Raw genomic sequence first — 12,502 nt, forward strand, 5'->3', positions numbered from 1 at the left:
AGTACAAAAAGAAATATCGTTTGTTTTTTTTGTTTGCACATAGAAGGGGGAGGGGTCAAGAAATACGAGTACGAAGCAACGTCTGTGTGTCTCTCCGGTGCGCACTCTGAAAGTTAAGATGGAAGCACCGTATCTGTTGTGAGGACAACGCGACAGTCTGGAAAAAAAAAAGCCGCGAAGGAGTATTTGAAAGTTGGGCAGGGCACATATCGCTTATGTTCCGTGAAAACGTTCGGTTGCACCCCCAAAAAAAATATTCTCGAATTCCCACTATGTTCGCCCTGAGCTGCTTTGCTGAAATCTTACTTTCAACCGCACCAACAGAAAAGGGGGAAAATTCATCTCCCTTACCCTATTGCAGTCACAAGGATAAACCAGAGGGGCAAAAACAGGGTAAAGCAAAATAATACAATACAATACAATATTAATACGAACTTGTTGCTCCTTCACACTCCTTCCGCACTTAAACAGTAAAAGATTTTTTTAGTTGGAAAAAAAAGGTGAAGTTGAATAACGATGTGGCAAGTCCTCAAAAGGAAACGGGGAAGGAGGCACAAACAAACAAACAAAATATAAAGAAGAAAGCCCGCCACAGGAAAACCTTACACGGTGTAGAAAAAAAAAGGGAAGAAGGAGTACATACAAAACAAATATACACTCGAAAACAAAAACAAAAATGCCATGCAGCACGTTAGCAACCTAAGTGTGCGCACAAAGTCAAAAAACTCCATTCGCTATCCTGATGCTAACTCCTGGCACCTATATATGGAAATAACAAATAAATAACATTATCATCGAAACTTTTGTGACACCAATGCAACAGCCACACAAAAAAATATCAAAGACAGGGCGACAATAGCGAGGAATAACTTGACCCTTCGGCTTTGCCTTCCCTGAGGTGAAAAACTAAAGTAAGTGAGAAAGGGCTGTAAATACACATCACGCTCCGTAATCACGTCGTCTGTCATTCCTTCGCAACCAAGATCACCTGGGACGGGCGGCGGCGGTCTGTTACACACGACCCTGCAGTCCTTCCCACTTACACGTGCGGCAGTCCTCCAATTAGTTTCCCCCAAACATAACTGCACAGCATGTGAATCAGCTACAGGAAAGGAATGCAACGACAGTTGAGACCCTTTCCCAACGTCATCAACAACTTCTACTGAAACATTAGTGCACTGCCTAGGAATACCTAAGGCGGTACAACCCGGATGTTTCTCTGGTGAGTGGCCAGCGGCCTCTCCGTAGCAATCCGCAGATAACGTAGCGGAACAATCAGAACATGAGGTCAACTCCTGACACCCTGCACTCACCAAACACTGCTCAAGTCTTCGAAGGCATTCTTCAGTGAGTTGCAGTTCCTCCATGTCAATTCCGTTGAAGTACGTGCGGTGATATTGCACAAAACGGGAAAGCTCCCGATGGCGTGATCGCGCGACGGCGAGCCAAACGGGTAAAACTTCAGTATAATTTTCTTCCGGCGAAAATGGCGGTTGCCGCTCGGTGCTCTGCTGTTGGCACTTAATAAAATGCTCCTCGTACCATTCTACAAGGGTGTTGTGCTCCGCTACTAGCTCATGGGCAAATGAAGTATGCAGCGGAGCCCAATGATACTCCTCCGAGCAAGCGATAGGAATCCTTGTGTCCATATAGGGAGAAGAAAAATGTGCTTGTTTTGTCAATTTCGATGTCGTTGAGTTCAGATAGGCTCTCGGTGCACCGCATCCATCACCTGTGGAAGGAAAAGAACGTTCGCGCTCCTTACAAACGGAAGTTGAGGTGTCCACCTGTGCTGCGCTTTTGTTTCCAGTAACCTCGGATACACCAGCCGCATCACAGAATTCTGTCGCGGCAGGCAACGCACCGCTCACGACAGGTCGCCTGCGTAACCGCAAGCTTTGTAGCCGCTCAACTTTCCTAGCTTTCAGTTTTCTTCCCAAAACATGTGGGGCGTGCTCATTGTGCGGCTCCGTACTCATTCTGTGTGTGTGTGTGTGTGTGTGTGTGTGCGCCCGCATGACAATTCATACGTCGTTCAAGGAAAGAAAATGCAAAAAAGAGAGAAAAAGAGGGTGGATGGAATAGTTAGCAAGATACAGAGGCTAACAACCGTCGATGGTATGAAACCCCGTCATGAAAGCTACCACAAATCATCTGTACACCTACCTTTCATCACCGCTATTTAAATTTGAATTGCTGCTTCTTTTTGCTTCTCTTTTTTGTTTTGCATTCTCTCGTTGGAAATCATGTACAGTTCCATAATATTACATACGTGAGGTAAGTGCCGACGTTTAATGTGCTGGCCAATCCACACTGTGTTAACCATACATGAAAGCATCCCATCACATGCACAAAATTAGTAGGAACATCTAAAACAGTAGGAAGACTGTCGGCAGGAATGTTGTTGCTTCCACCTTTTAAGGAGGAAAAAAAAAAGACAAAATCCGGCTCAAAACAAAAAAAAAGAAAAAAAAACTTCCACCGTATGTGAAGCGAAGTTGCAGCAATCCGCCTCACCTTTACTTCACTCACTTAGGTACTTAACGTAACGTAGCAACACAGACCCGTCATATCCCACTGGGTTTGCTTCCACCTCCTCGTGTAGTACAAACAGCAGGGAGGGGCGGAAGTGGACGACGAAGCATGCGACGAAGTTCGTTCATAAGAATGCGTGCATTCGTACCCGGTGGCTCAACAACCATTTGCGGGGCCTGGTCCGCTCGAGCTCCTCCACGACGCTTCGGTCGTACGGGCCCCCGCTGCTTCGACTGAGGTGGCGGTTTTGGAGTCTCTGGTTTTTGCACAGGCTCTTTACGCTCGACATCTTCTTTCAAGGCTTCGGATTGGGCGTCCTCTATTTCAACTTTCTTCCGCCGCTTCGTCCTTTTTCCTTCCAAAGCTACACCTGTCATGAAAACGGCATCCTGTGGCAGTGCGCCCTCGTCCGAAGAAGTCTCCGTCTCGTCGTCTGTTGTCTCCCTTCTCTTCTCCACCTCATGCGGTTGCGGGTCGGCCTCCTTTACGTCATCATCATCATCCGTAGGCACAAGTACTTGAGCCATTTGCCTTTTCTCTTTTTCTCTTGTCGTGCGGTAGGGCCGTTTGGAGTTTTTATGAGATGAGGTTCCGGCAAGACGATGCACATTCATGTATTCCTCGTGCTTAGGCACGGTGACAAGTCCCGTTCGCGGATGCACCATCGAGGATACAACTACATCACCCGACTGCTGTGACCGCTTCTTTCCATAGAATTGCGCTGCAGTTCGTTTTGGCATGACAGTATCGTCGAAAACAAACTCAACGACACGGAAGTTCGTTAAAGAGGGGAGAGCGGTTGTAGTGGTAGCTTTGCCCTTGTCAAAGGAGTGAGGCATAGGGGCATCACCATACCAACAAATGTCACCTGCTAGGATACAACTGTCCTCCGACGGACTGAAGGCGGACTGACTCTGTGTACTTTCCCCATATATCTGTGATTGATGTACACTACTAGTGTAAAAGCACTCCATGCCAACATCACCATCCTCAGGAGTCTCCGCATTTTCCCCAGAGTCCTCCATATCACCGTATCTGTATGGTTGTGAGCTCGCACCATCTTTTTTTGTCTCGCTATTCCAAACACTAAAATCTTGATTTCCTCCTTCCGATCGCTCATACATTGGCATTTCTTCGCTTTCCGTGTCATTTCTACGCATTCTTCCTCTCCTCACATTACTTTGAAATTGTGACGATCCAATGTCATCCAACGTATCGGTACCGCACGGACTAAAAGAACCGTGCCCTCTCTGACTGCGGCTGCTACCTTGAAGGCCCATTTGTTTCCAATAGCGGCTTAGCACTGTTTGAACGAAATGCGCCCGCACCGCCCCTTGTTCCTTCTTGTTTGCTGCTATAGGGTTTCCTATAAGTATTACCCGGGTTAGAGAATGCTGAAGCTCACTAAGCGCAACCACATCCTGCGCTCTCTCCACACGGTTATGACACAGCCCAATCACTTCAATGCTGGGAAAGCAGAGCCCATGACCATCTTTCACCGATATGGGAGGGACACGGCGCAGCTTGTTGTGGTTTAAATTGACCTCGATCAGGGCTGGCATCGTTGACAAAGCTCTAAATACATTTTCACCATCACGAAACATATTCCCCTCAAGTGCGAAATGAGTAACGCTAGTAAGTCCTGCAAGGTCATCTGGCAGCTTACATAATTTGTTTCCACTGAGATCCAATCGCTCTAATGAAGGAAAGTAACTCAAATGTAATATGTCTGACGGTGATATTCTGTTGAAAGAAAGATTCAACGTATGAAGATTGGGCAATAAGACATCATGTGTGCTGCATTCCACGATTCGAGAAATGTGATCTAAAACTTTCCCGGGTGACCTTTCACGGACATAGCCGCTAAATGTATTCCTTCCAGTGGTGACATTAGCAGGGGGTGGTTCGAATTCCTGACTACTAAATTTCCCAGAACCCGCGTCTGTGGAAGACGTTTCCGCCAGATTCTCCCTCGCGTAATAAGCTGCAGCGCTCCTAATTGATGAGTTTTCGGGCCCCGAACTATCGATCCCCTCACCACGCTGAGTACTTCCGGGACCCATCTTCATCGAACTATCGTTGCCCATGCTTCTCTTCAAGGAGTTTTGCACCACCTCAGCCAACCCCGCCAGAGAAGTAATTTGGTTATAAGCGAGGTGCAGAACTTCAAGACCCGTGAGTACCAAAAGCTGCTCCAAAAGCAGCTTGTTCTCGCTCACATCAAGGAAAGAAAGATTACCAAAGTGGGCCATGTCATCTGATATAACACCAACCAGACTCGATCCCTGTAGCGTTGCCCCCTTCACTGCATCTGGCTCCGGGACACCGCCGGCGCACAGTAGCAGGAAACCATCAAGCATCATATTAGGGGGGGTCACATTTGTTCTAATCTGCTGTGGTCTAAGCTTACCTTCCATAGCAGCGTGAAATACACGAGCATCCTCCTCATCATCTTTCATATCGGATATGAGCAGCAACCGCTGGGACAAGACACGTTCCCGTTTAAGATGTTCGCTGGGTGCTGGTGGCAATCTGAAGTAACTACGCAGGGATCGCTCTATTGCACTGCGACCCTTCAGGATACGAAACCCCTGAGGATGAACCACACGGGCATCGAGGCGGGGTTGCGGCCGCGCTGACTGGCGAAATAAACCCCATAAACTGTCGGCTTTTGGCGCCGGCTGCGGTAAAAAATCCTCGGGCACAACCCCACCCACACCGTTCGATGCTCTACCGCCCCTGCGAGCACCTGAGAGTAGTGAACCCATGGTGGGTCCATTGAACTCAGTGTTGTGCGGAAACTGTACGTTGCACCGCTTTGCCTTTGGAATAACGTATTGCAAAAATTCACCTGTGCGTAACAAGACACATTCATTCCCAAATGTTTGACCTCGTCCAAAGGAGTCCCAAAACCGGTGGTGACTGTATGTTGTCTCTCTTGAACTTTCCTCCCGTTGAGAATCACCATTTACTGAAATATCCCCTTCATCCTCCACTACCACTGATGGCGATCCCGGTGCAGGTTGGTGTGTGTCATCCACACCTTGCGGTGGATCTGTAGTCGCTTCCATTATATCCTATCTGCAGCTATGATTCCTTTTAGGTGAGGTATACAGCATGCAAGTTTAATGCCGCGACCTCACACCTACGGTGGGAAGGGGAAGAAAATGTAACACTTAAATAAGGAGATGAAATCCAAAGGCAAAAAAGAGTAGGGATGGACAGCAACATCAATTATAGAAACAACAACAAACCTTTGCTTCAAACGAGTTAATGTAGGTGTCACGCAAATAAACACATGTATAACGACGGCTCGACACTCACGACCAACAGCAACATTCATTTGAAGTTCTGTGGCTACGCTTCGCTTCTCAAAACCCCAGGAGAGGATGTCACAAATGCAAACACACCGGTAACAACAACAGTTAACAGTAAATTCTCGGCTAAAACAAGGAAAACGCAAGAAGCAAAAAATGGGATAGAAGGGAAGAAGAATATGTCAAAATTGAAACAGTAACAAATCAGCAAAAAAAAGAAAAGTACATACCTCGCCATCTAGGAGCACCACTGCACGTGCGGCATCACTCTATCGTGTATTTTACTTTGAAAAGAAAAGAACTTATCCTCTAGACGGAGTAGGCCGCATTTATATTATCGTGCGGTCTAACACATACGCATTTCACAGTTTCTTCCTGAGCCCCATGAACAGCTGTAATTTCCAAGCCGCTTTATACTCACCGGCGAAACCACATGCCTGAAAAAGGTTGAACGGAAACAGAAAAAATGAAAGCAATAACACCAAACAAGGAAAGGGACAGCGGGATAATTAAAAACAACAACAACAACAACAAACGAACAGACGAGCAAACGAAGGGTGCCGTTGAGCGCACAGGAAAAAATTGCCTCGGCCCCTAACACTCCCTTCTTCCACGGAAAAATATGTCCACAAACTTTGTGACGCTTTGTATTTTAGTAATTATTTGTTTATATTCCTTCGTTTCTTTTGCGCCATACCACCGCCCTTCCCACAATACCCTCCTCCTTCATAGTACATCCTTAGATGCCCTCCATCTGACGACCTCCTTTAACACCGTCGTCCTTTGTATTATCGGTGATGTTGTCACCGCTGACAAATTCTGATAACCTCCTTCCATTGCTTTTACACACTGACTCAAGAAGATCACGTTCGACGAAGAACTGCGGTTCTGCGCCGTGCTTTACCATACTATCAATGACTCGCATCGCATCCGTTGACGCCTTCATGTTCTCATGATAGTGCCTTACTAGCAAGGCGAAGATGTCACCAATGCGAATGGAAGATGTTATGTCCGCATGGTCCTTGTGGCTCGGTCGGCTTCGCTTAACAAGATCAGAGCAGACTGCAATGAATTCCTTCGCCTGCTCCTCTCCCTTGCCGCTGTCAGCAAGAAGTTTCACCGCTTTTACCGCCTGTGCCACGATATCACGGCGGACGCGCAACCCCTCCATCTTTCCTGTAATGTTAACATCACACATCGCATCTCGGTTACGCTCCACTTGGCCAATACACTCATCCAAGGCACACCATGCATCGTAGTAGTTCCGGTTTTCATCGATTTGCAACTGGGCGTACGAGTCTATATAAGAAATGAGGTTTGTGAACGCTTTTGAACGCGTATAAAACAGCACAATATGTTTGTGAATGTTTGCGTCGGTGTGCCAGTTCTGTGACTGCAGGAAATTACCGGCGAGAGTGTAGATCTCCGTACTTCGTGAGTGGTTCGCGAAGAAAATAACCTTCTTTACGTCACCGCCGCGCATAAGCATTTTCATGGCCTTCACCCGCTCCCCTAATTGCGTATATTTTCTGCACGCAAGGTTCCAGTTGCCCTGATCCCTCGCAATACCAGCGATCTGCCGCTCCAATTCAGTCTTTTGATCATCCGAAAGCTGGCGCCTCTTCGCTTCAGCGGTGATGGCATCAGCCATTTCGTCGGTGAGGCCAACACCACGCTCCACACAAAGAGTGAGCGCAGAGGGGTATTCTCTCGCAAAAATATACATTTCTGCTGCTTTGGTGTAGTGGCCACTCTCTACAAAGTGAGAAGCCATTTGAAGAAAAACCTCTGCATCCTTTTCGGCGTTGAGAGTAGAGCTTATACGGTGCATAGCGTCATACTGTTTCCCCTTAATGCACACGTCGATCGCCTTTTGTATGTCTCCTATACGATGATACAGATCCACTGACATTTCGTACACACCGTTATGTTCAAGGAATGCGGCACAGTCAAGCATTAGATGCGTGTCCTCACTGTTTTGAGCAATCGTTAACAACTCGCTGTGCCGCTCGTGCGACTTGGCCACTTTGGCAGCTGCCCGCCACGCACCAGCGTGTTGATAATATTTCAGCGCAGATGTTACGTCACCGTTACGTTCGTAGTGCTTGCCAACAAAGTACGCTGCACCAACTGGTTCGATGGATTGATTTGGCGATGACTGCATCAGCGGGGTCCTGGAACTCTCAGCTTCGCTGCGCCTCTTTTTAATCTCATTGTCTACAATATCAATGGCCTCCTGTGTTTTTGGTGGTGACTCGTTGAAAAGGAGTCGCACGGTGTTGAAGACATCCCCAGCGAGAGTGTAAAAGTTCGTTGCCTCGCTGAATTTCTTTCGACGCTCAGCCTGCCGCGCCCACCAATGCAGGAGCTCAGGGTTGTGCGCAAAGAGCTTCTGCAAGATGGGCTGCACTTGGTTGTCGTCATGACCTCTATCATCGCTTTTCGGATTTCCCCCGGCGCTTGCCGCTCGTACCTCTCCGTCACCTGCAATACCAACACTTTTTGGGTCGGTGAGACTGCTGGCGGGATTCGCTGGTGCTTCTGCCTCCGCGTTTGACCTGCCTTTGTCAACCGTTGCAACCTCCGCCGATTCTCTCTTCTTCTCAGGCGGTGTCACCAAAAGACGGAGATCAGAGAGGCGACCGTTCTGGAAGTACAAACGTACAACGTCCGTGTCAAGGCACCTTGCATTGCAATACCACATCACCGCCGCATCAAAGTTGGAGAAGGACTCCATAAACTGGGCGTACTTGTACGCGACTGGGTACACGCGAATGCGGTCGTGCTCACGTGCGTGACGTTGCGCCTGCTCAAACTTTCCACAAGCAATGAAGAGATCGGTAATCAAGTCGAACCGTTTTGCTTTTCGCAGTAGTTCCTCACATTCCCTCACAAGACCGAGGCTGCAAGCAAGTGTGGCAACCTGTACCTCCTTTTCACCAGGGTAGTTCGTTCGAGCAACACGAAGGGCGCTTGCAGCAACACCATCTTGCATTTGCGCCAAGCAAACACTAGCAACGTCCAATCGACCGGAGGCAACGCACATCTTTGCGAGGCTCTGCCAAACGGTGGCAGTCTTAATCGTCTTAACACATCGGTAGGCCTCATCCATATTCCCGACTGTTGAGTAATAGCTAAATTTCATGAGAGCCTCCAACACTGCCGCGTCCTTTTCAGTCTTCAATCCCTCAAAGTCCCGAAGCCGCTTCTGTTCAATCATGTAGTCCTCCGGATTGCCAGGGTCGCCGTTAATGCGAACCGAAGTAAGTAAGAAGTCAGGGATCGTTAGGCCAACCAGACATATGTGATATCGCTTCAGTTCCACGGAGTTGTGCACCACAAGACCTCTGTTGGTTGCGAAAAGTGTTACAAGGTTGTGCGAGCGGTGGGCAAGTGGGTTCACTGCGCTGAAGCCATTTTCAGCGTCCTCAGCGGCCGATTTGCCTTTTGCGTCCGCAAAGTTCTCCAGATCAGGCATCGCGCCATTAGTTGCCTCTTTGCTCTTAGATTCGGTCGGTTGAGATGTCCTTTTCGGAGAACGCACACCGCTTTCCCTGTGTTCTGGTGGGCTACAAGTGTCCCTGCCATCGACGTTCCCTTGAGGTCCCGTGGGTTTTTGTTCATCAGGCTGGGAAACGCCCTTCAACTGATGCGTTTCGCAGGCCAGTAAAAGGTATCCGGGCTCGCCAAGGGAGTTGCCATTCGGCTCAGGAGTGTTCCAGTATACAGCATGTGGAATTTCCATCCGTTCCATGAAATCATACGAAAACATCAGATCGGTATCAGCATCATACACCCAAACACGAGTGTCCGGCTGGTCGTTTGAGACGCACCGAGCCATTAAGGCCACACGGCGACCTTCAGCATTAACTTTGATACTTGTCACAACCAAATCGTTTCCAAGCTTCGGAAGGAGCCGAGGAGGACCCAAGGGCGTCACCTCATTACTGTTCACAATGGCTAACCGCATTGCATTCTCAGACGATAGCGCCACGACAACATCTGACATCACATCAACTAATGTTGGTACACCCTCAGCTTCCGTAAATGCAATCTGCCCTATCATAATCATTTGGAAACTGGAGAACACAATCCGATGGGTGTCCCTCACGTAAAAGATTCCAGACTGGTGAATAGCGAATGCCGGGTTCTTGGATGGGACGGAGCTAGTCAGTGTCGCCGTAGAGGTAGCCTCGTTGACGGTGTATAGGTCAATTTGATATCCGTTCCAAAGGCCGATGATAGGAAAGGCGATGGACACACCGTATATCTTGCTGCTGCTCTTTAGTAAGCATTGGCAGCCGGTAACACTTTCAACCACCGCCACCTCCATCGAAATTTGTGTAGCAGCAGCAACACCATCCCATGCGCGTTTCCGAACTGTTTCCCGTAGCATCTGAAGTTTTCCGTTGGAAAGCGTAACATATATGTAGTTATTTCCACTGAAACAGAGTCGCTCCACACGGTCCTCTACCTTGACAACCGTCAGCAGTTCCCACTCAGCAGCTGGGTCACCATTGCTCTCGAAAGCACCCGCTTTCTCTGTACCTTTATTGAACGCATTGGAGGAAGCTGCGGAACCACTTCTCATTCCTACGTCAAACGCACTCACTCCCATGGCATCGTACGGGCTGCTACTCCCCTGGCAAACAAAGGAAGGTTTCTGGAATACGGCAACTGATCCCTCAGCCGTTGCCATCACGAGGAGTCCCTTTTTCGTCAACGTCGCAATGTGTACGACGTGCGCTGATGGAGCCGATGGATGCATTACAACGTACATTCTATCACTTTGCACATTGAAAAAACGCACCCGGTCATCCCCACATCCAAACACGAGTACACCGGCAGAAACCCATTCCATCGCTAACGGGTTCCGATTGGCTGAGGCGCCAGGAACCGGTATGGAGAGCTTGCGCCTCATCACTAACTCCGCAACAATGGTGGGGGTAACACGGTACACAGTCAACATGTGCGTCAAACTGAGAGCAACAAGATAGCGCTCTACCGGGTCATACAAAACTGCGGCTGCAGTTTCTTCCATGGTAGCGAGAGGAAACAGTTTCTGTTCCTCGCTGAGTCCAAAAATTGTCTTTCCCTTGCTGGACGCAAGTATGAACACGCACTCGCTTTCACCGTCATCAAGTCCAGCTGCCTGGAGATTTGCTGTTGTCGAGCCCTCAGCGTTTTCCCCCTCGGCTGCAGGTTTCCGCTGCTGGCGCTGCGACCGCTCCCGTGCCACCACAGGCGGTGTCGACACACGCATGGCATGTGTTACGGTTTCGTCCGTAGTAACAGACCACTGTGGGGCCACTGTCGAATGCGAAGCTGGTTTCCCTGCCGAATCAGCTTCGCCTTCAGCAGCTGTGGCGCCGCTATCGAATACCCACATAACCGCACGCTTTGAATCGGCCGCCGTCACTAGGTACGCGCCGGAACCGGACCATTCACACGCTGTCACGGAGCCATTGACGTGCTGCACCCGGGCGCTTTCTACATCTACCGGTGGGTGTAATGTGAAGTTTGCATCCGTGGGTTTCGTGGGTGGAAGTGTCCAAACGAGCAACTTCCCACTTCTCGTCCCAATTGCCAAAACTGGCCGGGCTGGGTGCCATGCCAAGCAAGTCACATCATCAGTTGCCTTTGTACCATCCGACTGACTTTGCGGCTTGGGCGTGTGGTCGGCAACGCTTTCACCCTCCGAGTCTGTTACCAACACATGCAGCGGGTTTGTCCATACGGAAGCAACAAGTGGCAACTGGGGATGGGCCACAACGTGAGTTGCTGAGACGGCGCCACGACTCGCTATGTTATTCACGAAGTACAGAGACATGTCAACCTCCGCCTTTGACTGTCTTAATCTTTTCTTTCTTCTTCCCTTTTGTTTATTTTATTCCCCTTGTTTTTTTTCTTTTTACAATTTCTTTCCCTACACCCCTTTTGGGTTCCAACCAGCAAAAGGCCCTGCTATCTCTCAGTGCACGTACAGATGGGCAACAGCAGACAATATGCACGCTCACAGCCTGCTTGTTGTGAATTGCTGGGTTTGTGATAAGTTGTCTTGCTTCCTCTTGCTTCTTTTTTCCCCCTTTTCTTTGCTCTTAAGCTTCCCCCCTCGTAACTTCACACCACCCACAAGTCCCCAAGGAACAAAAAAAAAGGATAAGAATAAACGCCATTACTGCAAAGAAAGCACAAGTAGACCACACTTCAGCAAATTCTTACATCACCGCTTCCGAAGAAGTTGTGTGTAAAGAACACTATACGATACAACGCTGCGCTGCAGCTTATTTGCGTTCCTCTTCATATATATTTCTATCTATATATCTATAAACATATGAGTGTGTACATGCTTGAAGTTCACGATTACACACTATCACAAGCTTAATTACAAGAGATCCGCGTGGCTTCTAAAATACGGACAGGGGTAAAACATGGATATGTACACACATAGACTTCTCTCACAACGATAGAATTCCCCTTCTTTTAATCCCGACCTGCAGCCACGACGGGCACAGGTGTGCGACATCTACACAATGTAAATAAAAAAAGAAATATATATATGATTTCTGTATGTGAGCAAACCAACCGGAATGTAACGGAGAAAAAGGGAAAAGTTGAGAAACCCCATAGCCTCTCCGGAGTGACTTCTG

The 12,502-nt window shown here is 48.5% G+C and overlaps 3 protein-coding genes across 3 annotated transcripts, besides 3 other annotated features; all 3 read right to left on the reverse strand.

Moving 5' to 3' along the window:
* Positions 1-791: 791 nt before the first annotated feature.
* Tb10.61.2280 (hypothetical protein, conserved) lies at positions 792-2,018 on the reverse strand (the record flags this gene model as incomplete). Its single annotated transcript, XM_822832.1, has 1 exon — positions 792-2,018. One exon carries the CDS (start codon positions 2,016-2,018, stop codon positions 792-794), a length of 1,227 nt encoding a protein of 408 aa, XP_827925.1.
* Positions 1,982-2,009: a microsatellite.
* A 549-nt stretch (positions 2,019-2,567) lies between the features above and the next one.
* Positions 2,568-5,606, reverse strand: Tb10.61.2270 (hypothetical protein, conserved; the record flags this gene model as incomplete). The annotated part of the gene is made up of 1 exon (XM_822833.1): positions 2,568-5,606. One exon carries the CDS (start codon positions 5,604-5,606, stop codon positions 2,568-2,570), a length of 3,039 nt encoding a protein of 1,012 aa, XP_827926.1.
* Positions 5,607-6,366: 760 nt separating this feature from the next.
* Positions 6,367-6,386: a microsatellite.
* Positions 6,387-6,591: 205 nt separating this feature from the next.
* Tb10.61.2260 (hypothetical protein, conserved) lies at positions 6,592-11,682 on the reverse strand (the record flags this gene model as incomplete). Its single annotated transcript, XM_822834.1, has 1 exon — positions 6,592-11,682. One exon carries the CDS (start codon positions 11,680-11,682, stop codon positions 6,592-6,594), a length of 5,091 nt encoding a protein of 1,696 aa, XP_827927.1.
* Positions 11,683-11,709: 27 nt separating this feature from the next.
* Positions 11,710-11,765: a sequence feature (T-rich).
* The last annotated feature ends 737 nt before the right edge of the window (positions 11,766-12,502 follow it).

This window comes from Trypanosoma brucei, chromosome 10 (genome assembly GCF_000002445.2).
Source record: "Trypanosoma brucei brucei TREU927 chromosome 10, whole genome shotgun sequence".
Classification (NCBI taxonomy): Eukaryota; Euglenozoa; class Kinetoplastea; order Trypanosomatida; family Trypanosomatidae; genus Trypanosoma; species Trypanosoma brucei.